Source organism: Cydia amplana, chromosome Z (genome assembly GCF_948474715.1).
Source record: "Cydia amplana chromosome Z, ilCydAmpl1.1, whole genome shotgun sequence".
Lineage (NCBI taxonomy): Eukaryota > Metazoa > Arthropoda > Insecta > Lepidoptera > Tortricidae > Cydia > Cydia amplana.
Window position 1 is genome coordinate 32,874,688 of NC_086096.1, and position 25,204 is coordinate 32,899,891.

Here is a 25,204-nt window from a genome sequence, read left to right on the forward strand (position 1 = left end):
TATCAAAATCTCTGAAATTAGTTTTCTTCTCTTTTGATAAAATACATTTTTACGAAGTTTCAAGTTTGTAGCTTTAAATAAAATTTGAACCCTATACAAACTTTCAACCCCCTGTTTTAACCCTGTTAGGGGATTAATTTTACAAAACGCTAAAATAACTTTTCCTGTCTTCTAATAATATCCCCAAATAGAAAGATTCAAGTCGAGCGTTCGAAAAAATGTTTGATATCCATACAAACTTCCAACCCCTTTTTCACCACCTTAGGGGATGAATTTTCAAAAACGCTGCAATTAGTTTTCTTGTATCTTAATTTAATACCTTTTTGCAAAGTTTCAAGTTCCTAGCTTAAAATAAAATTTGCACCCTAAGACGAACTTTCATCCTCTTTTTATCCCCCTTAGGGGTTGAATTTCCAAAAAATAGCAATTACTTTCTTGTAATCGGCTATTATGCCTTTCTAAAAAGTTTCAAAGCATTTGTAATGGATTAAAACTTTCAACCCCTTTTTAATCCTGTTGGGGGATGAATTTTACAAAACGCTGAAATTATTTTTCCTGTATTTTAATAATATCCCGAAATACAAAGATTCAAGTCCCGCGTTCGAAAAAATGTTTGATATCCATACAAACTTTCAACCCCCTTTTTACCACTTTAGGGGATGATAATTCAAAAACGCTGAAATTAGTTTTCTTGTATTTTAATAACATATATTTTTACGAAGTTTCAAGTTCCTAACTTAAAATAAAATTTGAACTCCATACAAACTTTCATCCCCCTTTTAACCCTGTTAGGGGATGAATTTTACAAAACGCTGAAATAACTTTTCCTGTCTTCTAATAATATCCCCAAATACAAAGATTCAAGTCCCGTACTCTCAAAAATATTTGATCTCCGTACAAACTTTCAACCCCGTTTTTACCACCTCGGGGGAAGAAGTTTTAAAAACGCTGAAATTAGTTTTCTTGTTTTTTTAATTAATTACCTTTTTACGAAGTTTTAAGGTCCTAGCTTAAAATAAAATTTGCACCCCAGGACAAAGTTTCATCTCCTTTTTTACCTCCTTAGGGGTTGAATTACCTAAAACGTCGCAATTCCTGTTTTTTGTCATCGGCTATTATGTCTTTCTAAGAAGTTTCAAAGCATTTTTAATGGATTCAAACTTTCAACCCCTTTTTAACCCTGTTAGGGGATGAATTTTCAAAAACGCTGAAATTACTTTTCCCATCTTATAATAATATCCCCATATACAAAGTTTCAAGTCCAACACTCACAAAAATATTTGATCTCCATACAAACTTTCATCCCCTTTTTCACCACCTTGGGGGATGAATTTTCAAAAACGCTGAAATTACTTTTCCCGTCTTATAATAATATCCCCATATACAAAGTTTCAAGTCCAACACTCACAAAAATATTTGATCTCCATACAAACTTTCAACCCCTTTTTCACCACCTTGGGGGATGAATTTTCGAAAACGCAGAAATAAGTTTTCTTGTTTTTTAATTTAATACCTTTTTACGAAGTTTCAAGGTCGTAGCTTAAAATAAAATTTGCACCCCAGGACAAAGTTTCATCCCCTTTTTTACCCCCTTAGGGGTTGAATTACCTAAAACGTCGCAATTCCTTTTTTTTTGTCATCGGCTATTATGTCTTTCTAAGAAGTTTCAAAGCATTTGTAATGGGTTCAAACTTTCAACCCCTTTTTAACCCTGTTAGGGGATGAATTTTCAAAAACGCTGAAATTACTTTTCCCGTCTTATAATAATATCCCCATATACAAAGTTTCAAGTCCAACACTCACAAAAATATTTGATCTCCATACAAACTTTCAACCCCTTTTTCACCACCTTGGGGGATGAATTTTCGAAAACGCAGAAATTAGTTTTCTTGTTTTTTAATATAGTACATTTTTACAAAGTTTCAAATTCCTAGCTTAAAATAAAACTTGCACCCCATACAACCTTTCATCCCCTTTTTAACCCCCTTAGGGGTTGAATTTCTCAAAATCGCTTCTTAGCTCTTATACATTTTATAAATGCAACCTAGTGTCCAAATTTCAACTTTCTAGAGTTTGTAGTTTCGGCTCTGCGTTGATGAGTCAGTCAGTCAGTCAGTCAGTCAGTCAATCAGTCAGGACACGTGCATTTATATATATAGATAACATTTTCGTATTGTAGGTAATATCCATGTAATAAATCCTCCGGTATTTGTGCAATGTTTGGCAGAGGATCTGTGTAGGTCGTGTACCTTTATTGCCTTACTTTATCGTATCGGATCACTATCGTATACAGTACGAGTATCCATCTATGGGACATAGGTATACATAGATGCTTGGTGATCATAATGAACCATATAAACCATAGTTTTATATTATTACTGATAGGAATTATATTAAAACCAATTCACATGGGCACCTAGTTTCGCTGACTGCATGTCTTCGATATCACCTTCATAACGCGGTGTCTTTGGGGGGAAGTCTATGATAAATATGCGTGCGAGTAAGTACAAAAGAATCTGGCTAAGGATATAAGTAGTCAAGGGCGCACTCTGGTTTATTTTTAAATCACATCGGTGGCAAACAAGCATACAGCCTGATGGTAATGGTCGTTAGTAAGTCTAATAAGGACTCTAAAATTGTTGATTCTTAAAAGAGTCCATCTAAGCTAACTTTGCATCGACTTGAACAGAACAAAGTGAGGGAGTATCACTAGAAATGGCATATTTTTTTCATAATTATTTGAAATTAATGGTCGAGTTAAGTTGGCAACATAAACGCAATGTTTCAGTGCGAAAGATAACGCTGCGGGAACCGGAGCTTAAATGTATATGACGTGTCAATAAACAACGTAATGCGTACTGGGTTTTTTTATCTTTTATGATAAACTTAAACTAAAGTCGGACCATACTAACTACATACCTACATAGGTACACAGACTTTGCAACAATTGTAATCTATGAAAATACATATACCAACATTTATAGTGGCACATTTACGTAGGTAACGTATCACTTAGGAGAGTCTGTGCGGAAAGAGAAGAGTCGTGGAATGTATAGGGCCCAATACATTCCACGACTCTTCTCTTTCCGAACAGACTCTACCTACATCAAACGTCACTGCAGAGTTACCTTCTAGATCTAGACGGTTTCTATGAACGCTACAGTACTAACTTTACAGTACGCTACTTTCACAATTAAAAAAAAATACTATTCAGAAAATATTAAATAGGAAATTACGACTGTTTGTACTGCTTGCAAGGTAAAAACCACATTATGGGACAAGGATCCATTACGAGAAATAATATATCATGCAGTTCCTTTCGTTTAAAGGTTACTTTACTATACCTACTATATTAGCCTACTGTTCCCCTTTCCTTCCGGAGTGAGAAATTGAAATTAGTTACACTGATAGTCAAAGGTAGGCACTCGAGGACAATGAAAACATAGTATTCTTACACAAAAACTACTGTAGAGCAATGTTGCACTATTATACAATTGCCAACTAAATGATTAATGATGACACAACAGCAACACAGTTATTCCTATAGTAACAAATATTGTTGGATAGATGCTTCTGTAGATAGGTAATACCTACCTTCATTAGGTAGGTACCAGATAAACCAACCGCCAAAACACCTACTTACATAGGTACCTAAAATTCGGGATCGAGAGTTCCATTTTTTAACGTGCTATTATGTATTTTTCCATTTTTCTGATGAGATTTGATTATTTTCAATCGTTAACTTGGTCGTGTACCTACGATACGGTATATTGACCTCATTGACCTTATTTAGGTGAGCTAATTTATTTTTAATCTTCCTGATACGTATTAAGCCATTTGGATGGTGTATCCTGTTCATTTGCAGAAGTTCTACTCTGTAGCTCCATTGTCAAAGAGAGTGGACTAAAATGAATCAGAATGAGATTGCAATGCAAGCGGCGACAGGGAGCGGAGCACTGCGCTTGTTAGTTAGATTCACATTCAGTCTGGCGCGGTAGCTCTGCGCGACGAAACGCGTTACCGCCGTCTTCACTTGCCTCGAACTACAAATACAACTTTAAACTTTCACTTTCGTATAAACAAATAGGTTGATTTGAAAACATTTACCTGGAATTTTACTGAAAAGCAAATACACGCTTAGTGCGAAGGAACTTGCGAGGAAGTGACATTTGACAAACTATTTCTCAACAATGCACGAAAGTTGAAAAAAACAGTGGTTCAGCGTTCGTGGTTAAGTGACGACCTCTAATTAAAGCACAATGGGAACTGACTATGGTAAGTCCACGTTACATTTATTTAACTACATAATTTATTCTAATATAAGGATCACGAGTATCATGATGCATTTGAGGGAGACTCTGTGTTTCAGGCTTGGGCACCTGTAGGTTTTGAGCGCGCGTTTTTACTTTTTAACTCTAGTGATCTACCCCCCAATTTTATTTCATAAAAATTATGTATATGACATACAAGCTCAGGCCTTGGCCTGGCCCTTAGGCCGGTTGGTACAGACGGACTGCAACTTTTATGGGACCTGCACACCGACGTTGCAGTTGGCTGTTGCAGAATTTGAATGACCTCCAGACGTAAGTGTGGGCGGGAACAGGATATGATCCAGATCCACAACGAAATGCGATTACGCTACTTGAAAAGATAGGTACAGTAGATGGGTGCAGTTGTACGACAAGACAACAAAATAATATAACCTACTTATATATTACCTATTTTTTTTGTTATGTATAATAACACTGATACTTACCAAAACAACCTATGTAGGTACATCAGCATGGTCACGTTTACTTATTTAATCTGTGGTGTAAGTTTAGGGTTTAGGCTAATGCGGTAGGTATGTTACTTAATGTATGAATGACCACACACAACAACAATAATCAAACTTGCACTTTCACATCACTTCTAATGTATTGCTAAAGCGAATAATATAATATGAAATGTGCGCTAAATTCTGACTTCTCATAATTATGGCCCTAGCAGGTACCTAGTTTTTAAGAAATAGATTTAGAAATATACCTGTATACTTAAGCTGTGTTTTTATATATTAATACCTACTAAAATTACAGTTCGATTGGCCATTATACGACCTACTTAATAATAATTTGATTTTAAACTATAATAACTGGTAGGATCGAATCTAATATTTAGTATCTGGGGTAGGTACTTTAAAAAAAAGGTTTACTAATACTTTAGGTAGGTAGTGTAGGTACTACTACTCGTACCTACCTACTTAATTAAGTAGGTAGTATTGTCTATATATCTGGGGACATATCTCTTCCTATCCATCTCCTAACCCTTTTTGTTTTTAAGCTGTTAGAGAATGTTAGATACTTCTGACGCGCAGTCTGATCCGCTACTTTTGGTACTACATAACTGTAGGTACCTATGAAATTCAAAAAGAAAAATGGTATTTTCCTGCACATATAAATATATTTTACGTATAAATGTATGTACCTAACGATTGATGTTTCCCGTGGTCAGTGTGAAACAACATTTAAAAATTAATAAGGATAATTCGGGTTATTCCCACTAGTTACCACCAAGTTGTTACCAGTGGTAACTACTGGGAATTTTTTTCCCAGTATTAGAGTTAAAGTAGTATAGAATAGTATAGTATAAATATAGAGTGATTTTGAATTACCGAATAAAATCACTTAAAAATAATCTAAATGGATTATTAAATTTATCCTTGCATATATTATAGTTTTTGTACTAGTACCGGTTAAACTGTTTCAATATTTTTTCGTCACTTTTAAGGCAGTTTACTAAAACACTAATCGACTTAATAATGATTTATTAAATCACTCTATATTTATTTTTTATTTTTTTATACTGTTTTTATTAGTATTTAACTCTAAAAAAATTTTGGTGGTAACTACTGGGAATTAACTACTGGGAATTATTTTTCCCAGTAGTTACCAGTGGTAAAAGGTGGGAAAAAAATTCCCAGTAGTTACCACTGGTAAGAACTTGGTGGTAACTAGTGGGAATAACCCGATAATTCATAAAGATAAGTTTCAATAACTCTAATTTTATTTATAACCAATATATGTATATTCACTTGCCTAACCGGATTTGGGAATTATAAATGCGACAATGTATGTAGTAGTATAAAAACACCTTTTATTCTTTGTATAACGGTAAACATGTAAATTTGAAAATAAAACTTAATATTAGTGTTTTAACCCTTTAACCGCCAGAGTCTGCTATATAAGACATTACATATCCAGCTCATTTCGCCACAGTCTGATAAATAAGACAAAGATCTGATTTGGTTTTTACAGCACATTTATAACTCCCGTAACTATGCCAACCTTACTCTGCGTGGTACAATTACTGTCGGTGGCGACACGAGCACGCTCGATCAAAAATTGCTGGCGGTTAAAAAGTTAATAATGAATCCCTAAGTGGGTATAGGTATATAGGCGGACGCCTCCAGTGTTGCCAATTTGTCTGTGTTATTGTCGTCCAGTGTGTGCCGGCTGTTCATTTTATGTCGGTATGTAGTAGTAGGAATAGGTAAAGCATTGGCTATGCACTACCTAGATCCGCTTAGTAGTTCATAGCCTTCATAGGTAGCCAAGATAATGTCGTTAGGGGTAACATTAGAACACTTGCACAATGCCTAATAGCTTTGCATAATGACATACCTACACTTACCACACTAGGGCGGTAAATTAGCACCATATGTACTGTAAAAAATTTTACCAACTGATATGATATAATAGGCCTCGATAGATAAGGGCATAAGGTTACAGGTTATCCTATTACATATTATACTCGTACATACCTATTACATTTTATCATTAAGTCAGGTCGGATTTTTTAGTGATGGTATTTTTTTCAGTACCTACCTAGATAGGTACAGTAGAGTCCGGTTATAACGATGCCCAAGGGACCGCTGATATTACGTCGTACTAACCGGAGGTCGTACAAAACGAACTGCCAATTTTAATATATTTTTTTAATCAAAATAATTACGTCATTTTGTATTTAGAGAGACTTGTGTGTTTAGAAGAAGCCACACTTTTCAAGGTACGCGTAGTCATAGTCAACTCACTCGTCATCTGCAAATTACTCGAATCCCGTAAAATAAAAGTCGTAATTCTTGGGGATCTGACGTTGTTTTATCACACAGTTCCTATGGCCATCTCCTGTGTCCATCAGCAGATCAGCTCGAAGGTACCTACCAAAATATTGCATTGTACCCAACTTATGTACATAATTATGTATTTGAAGTTTAAGCTCGGTTGAATATGGGAATTGGGTTTTATTTAGTTTGCAAGATTACGAAAAGTCACATGACTATTTCATCTTGCTGCATATACGCAAAAGGGGGAGGGGAGTTAGGTGCGCGGGACGGAGTAAGCTTCTTACCAACTACCTGTTTATTTGTAAAAACTACGTCGCTCGTCGTTGTAACCGGACTCGAGGGACAGATTTTGAGCCAATTTCCGTCGTTAAAAGCGATCGGTCGTTATAAGCGGAGTCGTAATAAACGGTTGTACTTTCATAGTAGCTCATATTAAAACCAAACAAGTACCTATACTTACGTCGCTATAAGCGGTTGGTTGTTATATGCGAAGTCGTACTAATCGGATTCTACTGTACTTCAAAAATAATGTATATAGTACTTATAAATTGAAATGAGCAATGACAGATTGAATTGGAAAAATATGGGCAAAACTTATTCAGAGGGCCGACCCAAATCCAAAACGGACTGAGAATAGACACGGAAGAACACAAAAACCCAATACTTTAGGAAATGGATGGTCCTATATACCTTACCTACTCATCATCATCAATAATTATTAGTAACAGCGTGCGAAATGAAATGAGTTATAGCGCGTAAAAGAGGATTACTAAATGTGCGATAAGAAAAGTGAACAAACAAGAGTCGTAACGTAATGGAAGACAAATATGACAAGGACAATGCAGCAGGGTTTTCCAACAAGCCGAATATGACTTATGGTCTAATGCGCTCTCACGTTTGTCGCGAGCACTTGAATGCTTGGCATGACAAGCATATAGAAGTGTTAAGTATCACACTATCCTTTGTGATATAATGGAAGAGATGGAACATAAATATTTGGATAATTATGGCCAGAATTATGTGTTGCTGTAATGAGCTGTTACTATTTGCTATTGTAAAGTAAACACAGTGAACCGCTTTAGTTTGATCCTTCTTTCACTTTTATTTAAGATCGCGCTTCTCTGGTTGTATTATTTTAATAGCTTTTAGTTTTCATTCTTTTGAGGCCCGCTTTGGCTAACTAATCACGAAAATTGCTGAAACACCTGTTCTTACCTTTCATTTCAATCCAAAGAGGAATGCCTTATTGGGATAAGTCCGTCCGGCTAACTTACAAAAACTGATAGATTTCCTAGATTACGGAATTTAAGGGGACGGTATATGACGTTTTCGATTTAGAGCTCACTTTGTGCAATCAATTTGTTCAAGAAATGTTTAATAACTGCATTAAATTATACGTAAATTTGTTCACGAAGAAGCCGTGTACCGGCTCTTCACGGCATAATATTTTTTATTTGCTGTAATTCTCTACAAATCGACACTAAAAGTATCCAAAAATCAAAATATGGAGTTCCGTTTGAGCAACACGCATTACAGTTTTGCCTTTAACAGTAATTGAGTTGTTGTGTGATTTTGAAAGCTAGATAACTAAACTAGCAAATTATTATCTACTTATATTTTTACTCACAAATACAACACAGAAATTCAATCCCAAATGTAAACTTTCGTACAATTTCCATACATTGACGACATCACTCAAAATTCTTCTTCGAGTCAGATGGCCGCTGGCCTTGGATCGAAGCAGACGTGTACTTCGTCGTAGCCACGTCGTAGCTCGTTTTTGACATTATTTAGACATTTCATCATATACGCATACGAAAATGTATACCAGTAGATAAATTGTATTTCAAAAAATAGGGTAAATAAATTTATTTAAAATTTGATTTGTTGTTATTTACAGGTCGTAACGATCGAAAACAGCAGTAAACTATCCTAAAACAATACGATTACAATTGAATTTAAGTAACTTGTTCCTTCAAAACCCGCTTAAAATGAAAAAAGTTTAAAGACTCGTTTTACTGATTGGGATTGATTTTCATTATGCTGGTATCAATTTTGCGTCATTAAAAAAAAGTATATGACTTCTGTACGTCAATGACATTTGATGTCAATTGTAATCTTGTATTTACGTTAGAGAATATTATATATTCATTTAAATATTACTTACCTATTAATACGAAGCGTAATTCGTTTAATACCTGAAAGTCTTAGTGTCTACACCTACTTTGTTGCCGTTCGTTCCGTCTATATGTGTGCGATTACGTGCTGTTCTCAATAATCAAGAAACAAGCCATAATCTTCAAGAATAAAATAACAGCAAGACCAGCATTTAGTACTAACTAGTTTTTGCGGATTTGGAGACAAGAGATGAAGCTTACAGGCTAATACCGCTGCGGTCTGGTTATTGTTATGTGTATATATCGAGTATTATATAAATTTACTATAAAATAACAATGTTTTATTTCAATGACATTATGTGCGTAGGTATGTATGTTTCGATGATTATAAGAATTTTGTCCACACAATAATTGTGCAAAGCAGAGACTGCATCATGCTTTCTTTACGGTATAAGCGGTATGGTACCGTTATTATTTATCAATACCGGTTCGTTTTGAAGGTAAAACTATACCGGTTGAAATACAAAGTACGGTACCGGTATAAAATTACAGCAGGGACAACCATTTTTATAGGTGTACAGTCAGCTGCAGAGAAAAGGTACGACCAGATAGATAATTGTATGCAGGGGTGGTACCTTTTCTCTGCAGCTAGCTGTACCTAAACCATCATTGACCGAGCGTTGGCGAAGGTCTCCGTTTCAACTTGGGCAAAAATGCTTTCGTATGTCCGAATTCTTCTCCTTTGCATATCACATTTCTCAACTGATTCTCGTGAAAATTTGGTAGTCCGATATAATTATTCGGTTTCTTTTTTTTTTTGAACAATATAAAATAGGCAGAAATTGTCATAAAGGACTTAAGCGCCAGTAGAGTCTGTGACACTTAAGACCACTGCGATTATTAGGTACTTACTGGCCCCTATTTCACCACGACCACGGTGACAGGTGCGACAGTTGTCGACATCACTGTTGCTGACGTCACAGGCCTCCATAGGCTACGGTAACCGCTTACCATCGGACGGGCGATGTGCTTGTTTGCCACCAACATTTTAATAAATAAATAAACTCCATTATATTGCCACTAAAAAATTCTTATTTTGCGAAGCTAATGACAATTGTCACAAGAAACACGGCAACTGTATCGAAATTGCGACACAGAACTCATTTCCTGTCAAGACTTACCGAAAATTCTTTGAAAAATCTTGTGACAATTGTCACAAGATTTTTTCGCGAGAGAAATGTCTGTTTTATCCGATATAATAAAGTTTTTTTTTAATAATAGGTACAATGACGGTGGCAAACACGAATACGGCCCGCCCGATGGTAAGCGGTAACTGTATTATTAAATTGTACAACGGGACTTAATCGCGTATCTAAGTTTTAAGATTTACCTCCGACGTTTCGAGGACGGCGTTGTCCCCGTGGTCTCGGAGAAGACTGGCTTAAGTTGACATCAGCATCTTCTAACCGCGCGAGTTTTTCGAACTACCCGCACTTGGTCTTGTTTATCCGCTTGAACGTTTTGCGGTTCCGTTGTACAATTTAATAATATGTAAAAATCGTGAAAGTTTAAATCAGTGTTAGCGGTAACTGTAGTCCATGGATGCCTATGGCGTCAATAACAGTGATGTTTTTGTCGTACCTGTCACCGTGGTGAAATAGGGGCCAGATTACGCCGCGCCGCGTGGAACGTGAGGTGCATTGGGGTAAATGCATACCATTCACTCAAGGAAAATAATCTCCCTTATAAGATCACTCGTGTGTCTGCCATTTTGTTAAAGCCAATTTTCACCGTAACTACTGGACTAGTTCAATTGAAATTTAGTACACATATGTCAAGTAAGGAAGTAGTAAGTCGGTGATCCGAAGATGAGTAACGTAAATAAATGAACTTTTAACTTTGCGGCGATTTTTGGTATCATGTGACATATCAGATATAATACATAATTATAAGTAGGTGAGCAAAAATGTACCATAACCTAACTCAGAATTGTATTACATAAATACATATACAAAAAATAGTTCAACGCCAAAAGATTAATGGAAGACCTATGTCCTATAATAGGTGAGTTGGTCTTAAACAAAAAATATGCAATAAAAATGTGTAACTGTGGAACCCATAGTGAATCCTACTCGTACATGATCGGTTTTTATATTATGTACCTATAAGATATTTTCTACTTTATACTTTATAAGTGTACCTACATAATATTTACTTATAAGCAGTTATCACGTAAAATATTTGTAGATTTTTTTGGAAGTATGTGTCACATCATCATCATCTTCCTCGCGTTGTCCCGGCATTTTGACACGGCTCAAGGGAGCCTGGGGTCCGCTTGGCAATTAATCCCATAAATTGGCGTGGGCACTAATTTTTATGAAAGCGACTGCCATCTGACCTTCCAACCCATAGGGGGTAAACTAGGCTCTTATTGGGATTAGTCCGGTTTTTCACGATGTTTTCCTTCACCGAAAAGCGACTGGTAAATATCAAATGATATTTCGTACATAAGTTCCGAAAAACTCATTGGTACGAGCCGGAATTGCAATTCGCACGCTCTTACCGCTAGGCCTCCAGCGATTTTTTGAAGTATGTATAGCACAAAAAAATATTTAGAAATGTAACATTTAAGGTAGGTAATTAAAATACGGTATAAACATTATTGGAGAAGACTTGGAGGAAGTGTCATAGGGATCTACATTCGATGCGTGGAAAACAAGTTCTTTTGTCTAATTATAATCCATCGGCAATCACGCGAGCGCATAAAACGAAAATCATTTTTTTTTCACTCCCTAAAACTCCCTTAACCTAATAACAGTAAAACAAAAAATAAAATATAGAGGGTTACCAACCAGCCAAAGAATTATAAGTAGATATATGCACTTATCCCAACGCACCTCACGTTCTACTCTGCACGGGGTTCATTGCCGCTCCTACCGCCGTAAGTAACTATCAACACCTACATTATCAAGGCTACGATCGAAGATAATCGCTTCAGCACTGAAATAATACCGGTGGAATACCGGTATAATATTTTTTATTTTAATTGTATTAATTTAATAGTGAAACAAAAGGCGAATATACCACATAAAAGTAAATCGGTAAAGATATTAGGGGTACATTAGCCAACACTGTTTCCATATATTTTCAAATTTTATTTTGTCCGCCTTAATTAAATTTTGCACCCTGCCGGAACTTTATTTATTTAAATTCTCATTTAATTGATTTTGAGCCTTATGAAAAGTCGTATAGAGTAGTAAATAAAATTTTACATCTGACTTAATGACATCTGGTTTTATTCGGTTTAACTTTAGAAAACGCGTATCTCGACAAAGCCATAATGTAGAAAATTGTCAACAACCAAATGAATTATTAGAATTTAAATACGTCACGTGTGACATGAACAGACAAGGAAAGCAAGATTAAATGTATTGTTTCTCTTTCTTCTTTCAATGGAACGCTTTTCCTAAAAGGAGGCCACTAAACTTGCACTAAACTCAAAACGCTATCTTAAAAAAAACTTGATGGGTCAGTGACCTATCCCAGTAAAGTGAGGTAGTGTGCGTGAAGTGCGCTTGTGTGTGAAATGGGGTAAATTGACAGAATCTGAAAATTTACCCACCTCTACCGTCACCTTAAGGTAAACACAATGAAACTAAATCGCGGTAGACCCCTTTGTGTAATTACATATATGTTATACCTAGTCTACAACATATATAATAAAACAAAAATATGACTACTGGTAGAGTCTGTTCGGAAAGAGAAGAGTCTAGATCCTTTATATTAAGCACAAGCTCATAATAAAGTAGGTACCTACGAGCATGTTTAGTGAAGAGACAGAGTGCACTCGGCGCGATAAGCGATAGGATGACGTTATAATTAACACTTAACGTGTTGGGTTTCCCTCTAGATAGGTTAACTAGATTACATTTAACATGATTCATAAACAACATTGAAGTGCTTTGTATTTTACCTAATCACTATAGGTACTTGATCAAAGATCTAATAACATGATACGAGTATGAATTATTAATATGTATTATGATAGGAAAAGCTCAAATGCTCGTGTTTTGCGGTGCAGTTAGTTTGTCTTAAATACCCATTAAAAAAACAAAACATCATTTTGTTAAGTAGGTATATTTAGTTTTGTGTCCTGTTTTCCTATTATTAAGGATCGTAGGTACTAATTTATAATTTTACATTTTTGATATTTAAATGTGATGGTACCTAATAAGAATTGTTTATATTTGTTAACTAACTTCTAACACGTGATGTTATGGAAGAGGGGGGTAGTAGTGGGTTTCGTTCGACACCCTTTTGAGGGGGTGCGAGTGGCCTCTTCCGCCTTCCGGCTGCGGAGGCTGCTTCGGATCGCGCCCCACCTTGTGGGGCGGTCGCTTCGCTCGTCGTTTGAGGACGGCTGTGTCGCTGGTGTAGGCCAGCTTTTTCACTACCGGCCGTTATCCAACCCCGCGACCCCTAGCCTGGTGATACCGTTTGAGCGGGACCAAGTTTCGCAACCGCAGGGAAGGCGACCGGCAGCTTAAGCTGGCGTGTGCGTCGTGCCTATGTAGGCGTCATCCGATGTTGAGTGGGGAAGAGGGGGGTCTTCTGTCACAGGTATTTTATACTTACTAGAAGACTCCAACCTTTACAACTGTACCCTATCTATACTTGTTGTTAACAAATATCTAAACATTTTTTCATTTCATTTCGTTTTCTATAGAAATTTGAGAAAAAGTAAAATCCTTCCATGTGTAAATTTTTAGGTACAAAAAATAGTGATTCATCATTTAAATGCAACAGCATGTAAAAGTGTTTGACGCATAGGTTGCCATTCAGGTTTTATTTATAATCTTCGGTGATAGGGATAAATTATGACACGCGTAAATATAGTACACAGTTACACAGTAGGCACATATTTTATTGGGCGTGTGCCCACGGTAGCGTGGTTCCATAAAACCGCGACTATTCACCGTAAATTGTAAAACGCGTGATGCTGGTCGAAGACCTTAATGCGAGACACTAAGAGCTAGATTTCATTGATTGATGCACCAATGTTGTTTATTTAACTGGCCTTGTATTCCCACCGCTTGTTCATTCAGATGAGCTATTATAACTTGGACCTCAAAAAGTGTAACTATTGCGCGTCGCTGGAGTAACACTTATATTGGTTATCTTGATTGTGTGCACGGCATGCTGGAATAGTCCTGAATGCCGCCGGACGGTGATCGCACCGCGGGACGTAAATAAAGATACCGTCAGCCATTCACACATTGATCATACTATTAGTACACCTTAGCCGGAGACCACAATGCACAACTGTGTTCTATTCAATAGGTACCTACAATTTTTACTGTTTAAACAAAATATGTACAATCAATTACCTACATGAAGTAGAGTACTCGCTAAAAACAAACCTAGAACGATAATATATATTTAGGTATAGCATAATTACTCTTGATAATCTAAGAAATGTATATTGAATGCACTTACAGTATATAGAACAAATGCCTCATTCAGTCGTTCTTAAGACCTGTGCACACCACCAGGGCCGGATTAACCCTAAGTCAGAGTAGGCAACTGCCTATGGGCCCCGCCTCGGCTAGGGGGCCCCGGTGGCCCCGCGCGCGCCAAAAGCAATATTTGTTTCATATGGCCAAAATTCGTAAATATTGTTTTTATGGTACCTAAATATTTATACCTAATGTGCAATATCAGTTTCTCAGATACACAATCATTAGATGATTATATAAATTAAGTTATTTTATAGATTTAAAGTCTGTATTATCGAGCTCGATTTTCAGGCTCCCGAGGGCCTAATACCTCATCAATAGAACTTCGGCCCTCCGAGTAACTCTTGCTTAACACATATTATTGTCGAGTAACATTTGACGATTGGTTCGTGTCAGAGCGCTGCTTTCTTCCAGTTCGACCTTCGGCGTCGCTTTTTAACAAATATAAACATTGATTTCAGAAGCTTGGCCTTTTGCCTCGCATGAAAGCTCACCTCGCTGGTTATAAGTACGCTTCGGGCTTGTTCAGTAATGTGGAGATCCAAAGCATGTATGCACATCATGAAAACATATTGGAGCGAAAACTACAACTATGCTAAGGCTACAGCTAACTAATGTCGTAGACCTTAAACATACAATTTTGCGTCAAGTCCATATACATTAGCTATTGCAGGGTTTCTCAAACCGATAACCCCACGTAAGTACTATACCGACAACGGACCATTTTCTAGGCATTTCTATTTCAACCTTATATTTTAACCCATTTTTAACCACGATTGACATCTGTATACAATCTTTAGTTAGGTGTCCTGTCGTGTCGCGAACCGTTTACTACCTACTTTTACTAATTGTAAGTCACTTTTGGTGTTGACCGCTAAACCGCTTGGGGGTTCACGTACCGACATGGTACCCATATGGGTGGGTACGCTTGTATGTATGCTTGCATGTTGGTACATATGTACCAACATGCAAGCATCATGATCTTAGATATTCTGTAACAAAAAATACAATCCGTTTAGAGTTAATGGTTATCCTCCAGACTCAATTAATGTCAATTAGTTTTAATATTAATCTATTAAACCGCAGTCTCTAGCCGAGGTGACTCATGTGAAATGTTCTTTATTCTGCCAGCTCACGTACCTCTTACACAAGCGAATCAGTCTTCAACGTGACTTTATTGGGTACACATGTCCCATGGCAATAAAAAACATAAACAGTGATTCAGTTAATCGGAAAAAATTGTGAATTCGATGTGGCCGGGCGAAGTTAAGCTATTCATAATAGTCTGAATAATTAGTTATTTTGCAATACATTTTCATTTAAGTATGATAAGTATTTGGTATGTTGGGTTGGTATGATTTATAATCATACGTCAATATTTATTAGTTGTTGTCTTGCAAATTGTTATCATTCATCTCCATGCTAGTAACTGTTCACATAAGTCCGTTTCATATTTTTTGTTTATCTGGTTTTCTTCTATAAGCAATCCTAAATTACAAATGTGTGCGCGTGAAATGTCCCATTTCTAAATATAAGTAACGCACGATACGTTACCCACATTATTTTAATGTCGGGGATATTATTAAAACTAGGTAGTTAGGCGATCAGTTTTACTGTTTTTAAACTACTATGTTTCATGTGTTTGTATACAAATTACACATGTACCAAGCTATTAATTAGCTTAGCTAATGTACGTGCCTAGCCTACAGTCAGCTTCGAAAGTCCCTGTATATGTATATGCACTTTACGAGAAGTTATTGTTGACAAAGAAAATCGTTAAAGGTTTCTGAGATCTACCTGCCTATTTGCCTAGGTACGTTAAGATAAAAATCATTGTTTACATTGACTATGCGTGACCTCGTCCTAAGCCTCTTTTGACGTAAAAACATGTTAGCAGTTTTACCGCAGGCATCTATTACTAAAATTATACTTGTATCTATTTATTCAATGACGTAACTTATGATGGCGACTCTCGTTTAAAACCGCGATTTAAATCATATGTTAATGTGATGTTACCAACTGATGATTACAAATCTTACCTACCGCATTTATTATTATGTTACGGAGGCTATCTAATAGTTTATTATTACAGTTATTAAAACCATTACCTATGTAGGGGCTATTCATAAATTACGTAATTTCAAATTAGGGGGAGGGGGGTCTGGACATCGGATGATGGTAACAAGACGTAGGAGGAAACAGGGTCATTCGAAGCATGATTTTTGAATGATTTTAGGATAAAAATCGATGACGTAATTTATGGACAGCCCCGACTAGGTACATAAGTAAGTACTCAAAGACTTTACAGTGGTCCATTTCTGAGCAGAGAAAACAAAAATGTAACATTGCTAAAATACCTTTCCGAGAAAAAGCATGTGTATTTTGGGTAAGTTAATATATAGACACCCGATAATAAATATTCGTAACTCAGGTTAGCAGTAGGTGACAAGACTTTCACCGTAGATATAATTAATTACATATAGGGTAAATAAGTTTTTGACAAACATTCATTCATTCATTCATTTTTGGGACACTGAACGTTCTTTCCACAGGCAACAAATAAGCATCGAGACAGTTCTAACAACACAACTACAATTAGTTTGTATTGTTTTATAACAGAATTCCCATGGCCACCTAGCTCCTATCTCTATCATTCGATACTTAAGCTCAATGTGATTATGATATTGCATTGTCATCCGATTTACTTATGTTTGCAAAATATCAGCTCAATTGAAGCTTGTCAAAAGATGGTTTAAAATAGTAGGCACCTAATTGTCACTAAAATTAGTATCATTGATTGATAACAATTGCTGACGTAAAGTGGGCTCTTGCTGGGTTTACAAAATTACCATTGAATCTAATATTGTTTAAAATATGTACCTAATACTACTTACCACTACGTGTACAATTTGTAACTTTTTGTCAAAGTCGTCTTTCAGAACTAATTCCTCGTCGTTCAGAACACATTGAGAAAGAAAGAACGAGGCCTCGTCGTCTGGTGGTATTTCCTTATTTTGTGAAAAATATTGTAGGTATTCATGTTGTGGATTTTAGATCAACACAATATTTAATAAAATCTGCAGTAACTAGATACAGTGAATAATGCTAATAAGTACTTCACTGTACGAATGTCGATTGGTATAAAGTAGGGATGTACCGACTAGTCGAGAAAGCCGACTATCCGGCCACATTTGTAGTCGGCGATTAGTCGGCAAAAAAGGCCGATTAGTCGGCCTATTATTAATTACAGAAAGCAGGACATAAATAAAATAAAAAGCCAATATTAATCAAATGTTACATGCCCATTCTACTCAAATACTTATTTAGGGTACAAAATCTGCTTGTGTTCATATTAAATTCATGTATAGGTAATTAGGCTACGTATCGTCGCACGAAACATCTTTCAGTTGATATCGCCGAAAGCGCGACGAACGCAGGGAGCAAAACAATTGTTTTCGAACGAGCGAGCGAAGCGAAGCGAAGTTCTTACATTCGACTTTGAACACGCGGCTGGCTAGCGGCACGTCTCGGCATTTCGATGTTTTTAAGCTGAACTGTCAGAAGATAGTTTGATACTCAATAACTTACATAAATTTGTTCTAATTTAAATGAAATTGGGTAAACGTGTAGTCGAGGGAATTATATTTTAGTCATTAAATTATGAGCAGGCCCGATCAAGAGGTTATTGAGCTAGAAGAGCTTAGAAGGCCAAAAAGCTGTTTGTGAGAGGTCTTGCTATTCTGGTCATTTTTTTGCAAGAAACATGGTCGAGTTTAGTATCAAATGAAAGTGCTCGACTTACACTTTTATAATATCGTTTTTAAATTTACCATTTTGAAATAATTAGCAAGATAAAAATAAAATAGAATAAACATAATATATGTATTTGACATTTGACAGGAAATATTTCGGGTTAGCACAGATACAGTTTATTTTAATCTCTATGGTGGTGACTTAAATCCAGGGGAGGGACAGCCGTATACGAAGCCCTTTATTCGAAAAAATAGCGCCATCTATATTACTTAACGCTAAACTTGTAAATGGCGCTTCAAAATTGATGCAAAAAAGCAAATCTTCTCAGTAGAAAAAGGCGCGAAACCCAAATTTTCTATGAGACCATATCCCTTCGCGCCTACATTTTTTCTACTGACAAGATCTGCTTGGCCAACTATATTATACATACTACTCTTTGCTTAAATCAATCAGTTAAGGGCTCCACATATACCTTGCAATAAATCCACGCGATTTTTGATCCACTGCCGCCTATAGAGCGACATAAAATAGTAGAAATTAAATAAAATGGAACTCAAAAATGTCCATACTAAATTGTTGCCATGTGTAAGCATTTTACGTCAAAATGTGACAGTTACGTAGAAAGTGGCGCCCTCATTTATTTTCTATTATTTTATGTCGCACTATACGAGTACCTAAGTAGGTGCATCAAAGTCAATCGCTATATAATTTTTTGTTAACCGCGAGTTCTCAGTTCGGGGCGAACTACTAGTTCTATTGCATCCGAACTTGAATAAAGCTACTACAGTTACCATACGAATGTAATCTTTTTCGGGAAGTAACGATTATGAACTAGTCGGCCGACTAATCAGCCATCCAAGCGCCGATTAGTCGGCTAGTCGGCCAAAACCATAGTCGGTACATCACTAGTATAAAGCGACCAGTCAAGGAAAATGACGGGTTACAGAAACTGCACGAGTGGTTCCCTAATCAACACGGCCATTGCCTTCATCTGTGCCCATGCACTGCCTAACAATATTATGTGCATTGTTTTTAAGGAGGGACGTACATGATTTATTTGAGTGGTTAACCAAACCAGAGTAGTCTTTGTATTCTGCTGCCTACAGCAGAATACAAAGACTACTCTGCTTTGTTTTCATATTTGTGCAATATCATGCAAAAGGATATTAATTGCTAAAGATACAATCAGAAATCAACCTCATTAAGTATAATATCCGAGACAGTTGTCAGAAAAAAGTCACAATCAAACGTCGAGTTCTAAAGTTAACATCATAACATTCATAACTCGTAATGATAACAAGGGACTTCCTAATCCTAGCGAAGTGAAGACCCACTTGAAACAATTAGCACGAGCAATCGCGTAATTAACGGTTGAGAGTAAGAACCTTCTTTGTTAAAACCAGCCAGCCTATTATGGATAGCTTTATCCATCTTTATCCACGTGATAAAATAACTGTCACTGTTTAACACCGTGGGAAAGAAAGTGACGGACACCGTTTTATCACGCTGTCACGTAGACAAGAACGACCATCATATCCGTACTGGTCGTTGCACCTGCTTTATAAACTAGGTACCTAACTATAACTAGCACGCAGAGTAACTAGCAAAAATCGTTGCAATAATATGTATTAATATACCTGCCTTGGTTGAGGACGGACAATTTTAATTGAAGTTTTAAAAGTGCGAGGATAAGTAAAACTTACTATAAATCCACGCTCACAAAATTATGACACGCTTAACTAAATATTAAACATTATATGTAATCGGATATACAAGAAAATAAATTGAATTATTATTCGATGTTATTTTAATTATTAAGTAATTAATGACTTGAATCAAAGCCAGATGTCGGATATGTCGGATATGAATCACATTATTTTCTTATGATTTAGAAATTGCTTGCTATCGATAACATTCGAATCAATATTTTAATTAATCATCAGCACTGGTAAGTTTTGCCCCCGAAAACTTGGCTATTTGCATGATGTGCGAGTGGGGAATTATATACAAGATAACCAAAATTTACGTATTGTTTAAAAAATACAAGGGACCAGGTCATGGTCACATTGATAACTCACTCAGTAGTAGCAGGAGCCGGAGGGCGTATCCGTACAATCTCTACCAAGCAACCACTAAGTATTATTATTGTCGTGCATGAAACTTACGCGCGCGTATGACTCTGCAGTCCTCCATGTCTGCCTCTCTTTATGTGACATGATTATGATGGGGATACGGGGAAAGAAGTGTCAGCAATAAATCGATTATTCGAAGGATCCTTTGAATTAAAGCCTGACGAAACACATTACCTACACCTATTTATCACGAGTATCAACATAATGTAGCCTGCTCGTATAATCTTAGATTATACTAGTAAAATCAAATCACTGCTCTTACTTTTTTGACGACTAATAAAAATACAAATATGTAGCTCTAGCTTTAATCACGTTTCGCCATTTGACAAGCCGATGAACTCTCGTAAGCTATGCCCGTAGGTAAATTGACAAAAACATCTATATCTAAATTATCCAGACAACCAAACCGGCGTTATCAGCATCGATAAGGCATGAGAAATAACGCACTAGTATAGTATGCGATTACTCATAACACCGAACACATCGAATTCATTGGAATACAGTACCTACAATTCAGGCAAGTCTCAAAAATGAAGTGATGTTAGTGATATAAATTGAACAATGGGCTGCTGTGGAGACTGTTGTGCTGTTCCCTCGAAAGAGTCCAGTAAGTTAAAACATGTATTAAGGTTAAATTAATCAGTAGGTAGGGTTAGGTAGTAGGTAAGCAGTGCTGTGCTGAACCAAGCCCCCGCACGTGCACGAAAGAAAGAAATTCAATGCATTTTAAGATAGGTATAATCCTCTTGGAAAAAGATCACGAAACATATAAGAATCTATAAGTTTAGTACTTAACTTAGTAGTTTAGGTACTTAAATTAAAATTCTATGTATAATATTATGAACTTTGTTGTATGTATTGCTTTATTTGTGTGGTTCAGGTAAGTACGTCAGTTAAGGTAAAGAAGGAAAACGCCCAACATTCCTACAGAGAAAATTTTCAGAGCGTAGTCCGGGTTTTCGGACGTGCTACGAGGGCTGTTTGATAAGTACCCGTTTTCCAAATGTATTAATATCACGGGCCGAAAATATGTATACAATCGTTTTAAGCCATTTTTCAGAGGTGGGAAAATTTAAAAAAAAACAGCATTATTTTGTTTTTTTCTCATTTGACAGCGATTCAGTGAAAGCGTGAACTTAAAATTGTGAAAATGGAGAAAGAGCAGTATCGGTCTGTAATTAGATTCTTGTTTTTGGAAGGAAAAACATGTGATGAAATAAAAGTAAGAATGCAAGCGGTTTACCATGAATGTGCTCCTTCTATGACAACCGTCAGATACTGGTTTAACGACTTTAAGCGGGGGAGAACAACCGTCTTTGATGAGGATCGCCCAGGCCGCCCAATTGAGGTGACTACAGACGATATGGTTAAGAAAATTGAAAATATCGTTTTAGCCGACCGCCGAATTGAACTTCGAGAAATCGTTGATGCTGTAAATGTTCCAATCAAGCGGGTACAAAACATATTAGAAGAAAAATTGGGTATGAAGACAGTATCGGCGAGGTGGGTGCCGCGTTTACTCACGAAGGAGCAAAAACGGAACCGACTGACTACTTCGGAGCAGTGTTTGGCCGTGTTCAAACGTAACCCGAAGGAGTTTCTGCGTCGTTTCGTGACCGTGGACGAAACGTGGGTCACCACTACACCCCGGAAATAAAAGGGCAGTCGAAGCAGTGGATTTTACCGGGTGAACCTGCACGAAAGATAGCAAAAATCGTTCCATCGGCTGGAAAGGTCATGGCGATCGTTTTTTGGGATTCGCAGGGTATTATACATATTGAGTTCTTAGAAAAGGGGAAAACGATAACAGGGCAGTACTATGCCAATTTATTGGATGAATTTGACGCTGTGTTGAAGGACAAACGACCCCATTTAAAAAATAAAAAAGTACTGTTTCATCACGACAACGCACCAGCTCATTCGTCTAGAGTTGTGATGGCTAAATTAACACAATTACGCTATGCCCTATTGCCTCACCCCCCGTATTCTCCAGATTTGACCCCATGCGATTTATTTTTGTTTCCCAACCTGAAAAAATGGCTCGGTGGTAAGCGATTTGGATCAAATGACGAAGTCATTGCCGCCACAGAGGCCTATTTTAATGACTTTCCGAAATCATACTTTTTGGATGGTTTATTGAAGCTTCAATATAGGTGGAACAAGTGTATAGAGTTAAAAGGAGACTATGAAGAAAAATAAATGCATATAAACAAAAACAACTGATTATTTTTTTCATAAACGGGTACTTATCAAACAGCACTCGTAGGTTTTTTGGATACTGAAATCATTGTTACGAGTATCTGTGAGGTAAGTATTTTTTCAGCAGTTTTAATAACATCTCTTGATAACATTATAACAACTAAGAAGTACATTAGTGGTCTATAAACACATTGACAAAGAACTATTAATATTAATTTACGCAGTGCCGGATTAAGATATTTTGGTGCCCTAAGCATTTCTAGACCATGGTGCCCCCTGTCCCCTAGGGTCATCAAGATTATATTGAATTTTCTTGGTAAATTGAGTGACGTTCATTTTCAATCCGTCACATAATTTTATCACGGAAATTTACAGTGCTGCAGCAGTAACTTTGCACCAGTAATGCTGTTGCAGTCGCCATCCGAATGTCACCTTTCTCAAAGTTGGCTTAACCTTTAAAACAATATTGAAAACGCGAGCGTAGCGAGCGCGAAAATTGTTCGATAGAAAAAACGCAACTCGATAGACAATTGTACATTTTTACTGGACGAAGCCGAAGGCCTAGCTCCGTATAAAGCTGGACGTCCGGAGCGTCCGATCCGTCCGTCATAAGATCGACTTTGGCGTGAGGGAGAAGGCCTCGCATAAGACCTAACGCCGAACTGTAAAAGAGTCGCTTGAAAATGAATCTTTAATCTATGTAATCGCGACTCTCCTACTGCTCGCTCTTTGGCTTCACTCGAAAGCGCGACTTGATATATGACGATTTTAGTTTTCGGCTTTCACTGGGCCCCTTAAGTTATAACACTGACAATTAGGTCGCAGGATCGCGGCTATGCAGCCACTTGGCCTTGCCGTCAAATATGGCGCGCAAGAAAGCAAAATTCGCTATAAAATCGGTAACCTATGTCGAAAAAATCGGCTGGCCGCAAGCCCGACGGCAAGATTTTTTGGCCATGAGCTTTAGGAGGCCCCCGTGTAAGGTCAAATCAAAAGCCTACGTTGAAGACGTTCTTACGTGCTCTCACTCTCTTACTCCTACGACCCTTCGTTATTAGATGGGTACCTACTTTCTATTCGTACAAAAAGTTTCATATTGTATAGGTACTTACATAACTCCACTACGTCTACGACTGCAATGCTAATGCAGCCTGTGCGTTTTTTTGCCTACGTTTTTGGTACCCACCTTGACGTGGTGCCCTAAGCACGTGCTTGTTTTGCTTATGGGTTAATCCGGCACTGAATTTACGATAAGATACAAATGACTTTTTGAACAAAACAATAATTCTGTAGGTAAGTACTTACGCACCGGAAGAAAAACTGCAGGTTGTAGGATCGGCTCGCGATTAGAGAGTCGCATCTCAAGGGCCACAGATCGGACCGGAACAATATCCGTTCTATGTTTCAACGATTACAAGTTTGATTACCGTGAAAGCAGCATATCAAATCAAGGCTGTATTTAAAATAGCTCTTAGACTGAGTGAATATTTTTACCGTGCCATTTTATGACATTTACACTGCCAAATTCCAATTGCATTTACACAAATATCTTTTTCCATTTTTTCTGAATTAGGAAATGTGAACATTTTCATTTCATGCAGCACCTAAGCCCGTACCATGAGTCACTGACAGTGTCAAAACGGACATAGGTATACGCTATCGAGAACGTACTTTACTTTCTATACATCTCGTTTGCACTAATATGCGAGTACGAGCGAGATGAAATTTTTGGAAATTACGTTCTATACGTAGCCGTTCTGCTCACCATAATGTAAAACGTGTGATTTGCAGGGGACCCGCTGCGGCACGACCCGGAGTTCAGCGGGCCCGTCCGCAGCCGCTCCTGCACGGACGTGGTGTGGCTGATCGTCTTCATACTGTTCCTGGGTGTGTGGGGCTACGTGGGTTACTATGGTATGTATCACCGACACTGCAAATTTTTAACAGCCTTTATACGTAAAAATGGTCAAGGTACGTTTTTCTATTGAGTTCTACAAGTCTACGAACTATAAACTCACTATGTTAATGTTACTGAAAGTTTTGTAACAAAAAGTGAGGGTTAAATGTTTAATCACTGTATGAGTGTCAAAATTACACCTACTACTAGCATTTTTCTTACTCTACTATTTCTTTAAATTTCCGCTAATGAACAGCTCAAATAGCTGTAGTTCATTTATTACAAAAGGAATGAATTAGAATTCTTGCCCGAGCGGGGCTTAGGCCACTCGCCACCTCCGGCCTCCCTGAAGCTAACACTTTCCTAAATGAGTAGGTACATGCAATAAAGCTTTTCGGGGGTTCAAACGTCGGGAGATAAATACCTACGTGATGTAACTATAAAGTATAAACCATTAGTGGTTCCACCGGACCAACTATTTCCTTACG

At 37.1% G+C, this 25,204-nt stretch overlaps 1 protein-coding gene across 4 annotated transcripts in view; it reads left to right on the forward strand.

Annotated features, from left to right (window-relative positions):
• Positions 1 to 4,090: 4,090 nt before the first annotated feature.
• Positions 4,091 to 25,204, forward strand: part of LOC134661095 (choline transporter-like 2) — a 29,375-nt gene continuing 8,261 nt past the window's right edge. For 2 of the 4 annotated variants that reach the window (XM_063517031.1, XM_063517033.1), the window contains exons 1-2: positions 20,942 to 21,227; positions 24,611 to 24,733. In XM_063517031.1, the coding sequence (XP_063373101.1) occupies positions 21,182 to 21,227; positions 24,611 to 24,733 (169 nt within the window). In that variant the 5' untranslated portion in view covers positions 20,942 to 21,181. Of the gene's footprint in view, positions 4,276 to 20,940; positions 21,228 to 24,610; positions 24,734 to 25,204 lie in introns of those variants that run through there. The other 2 variants (XM_063517032.1, XM_063517034.1) reach the window with 2 other exon arrangements.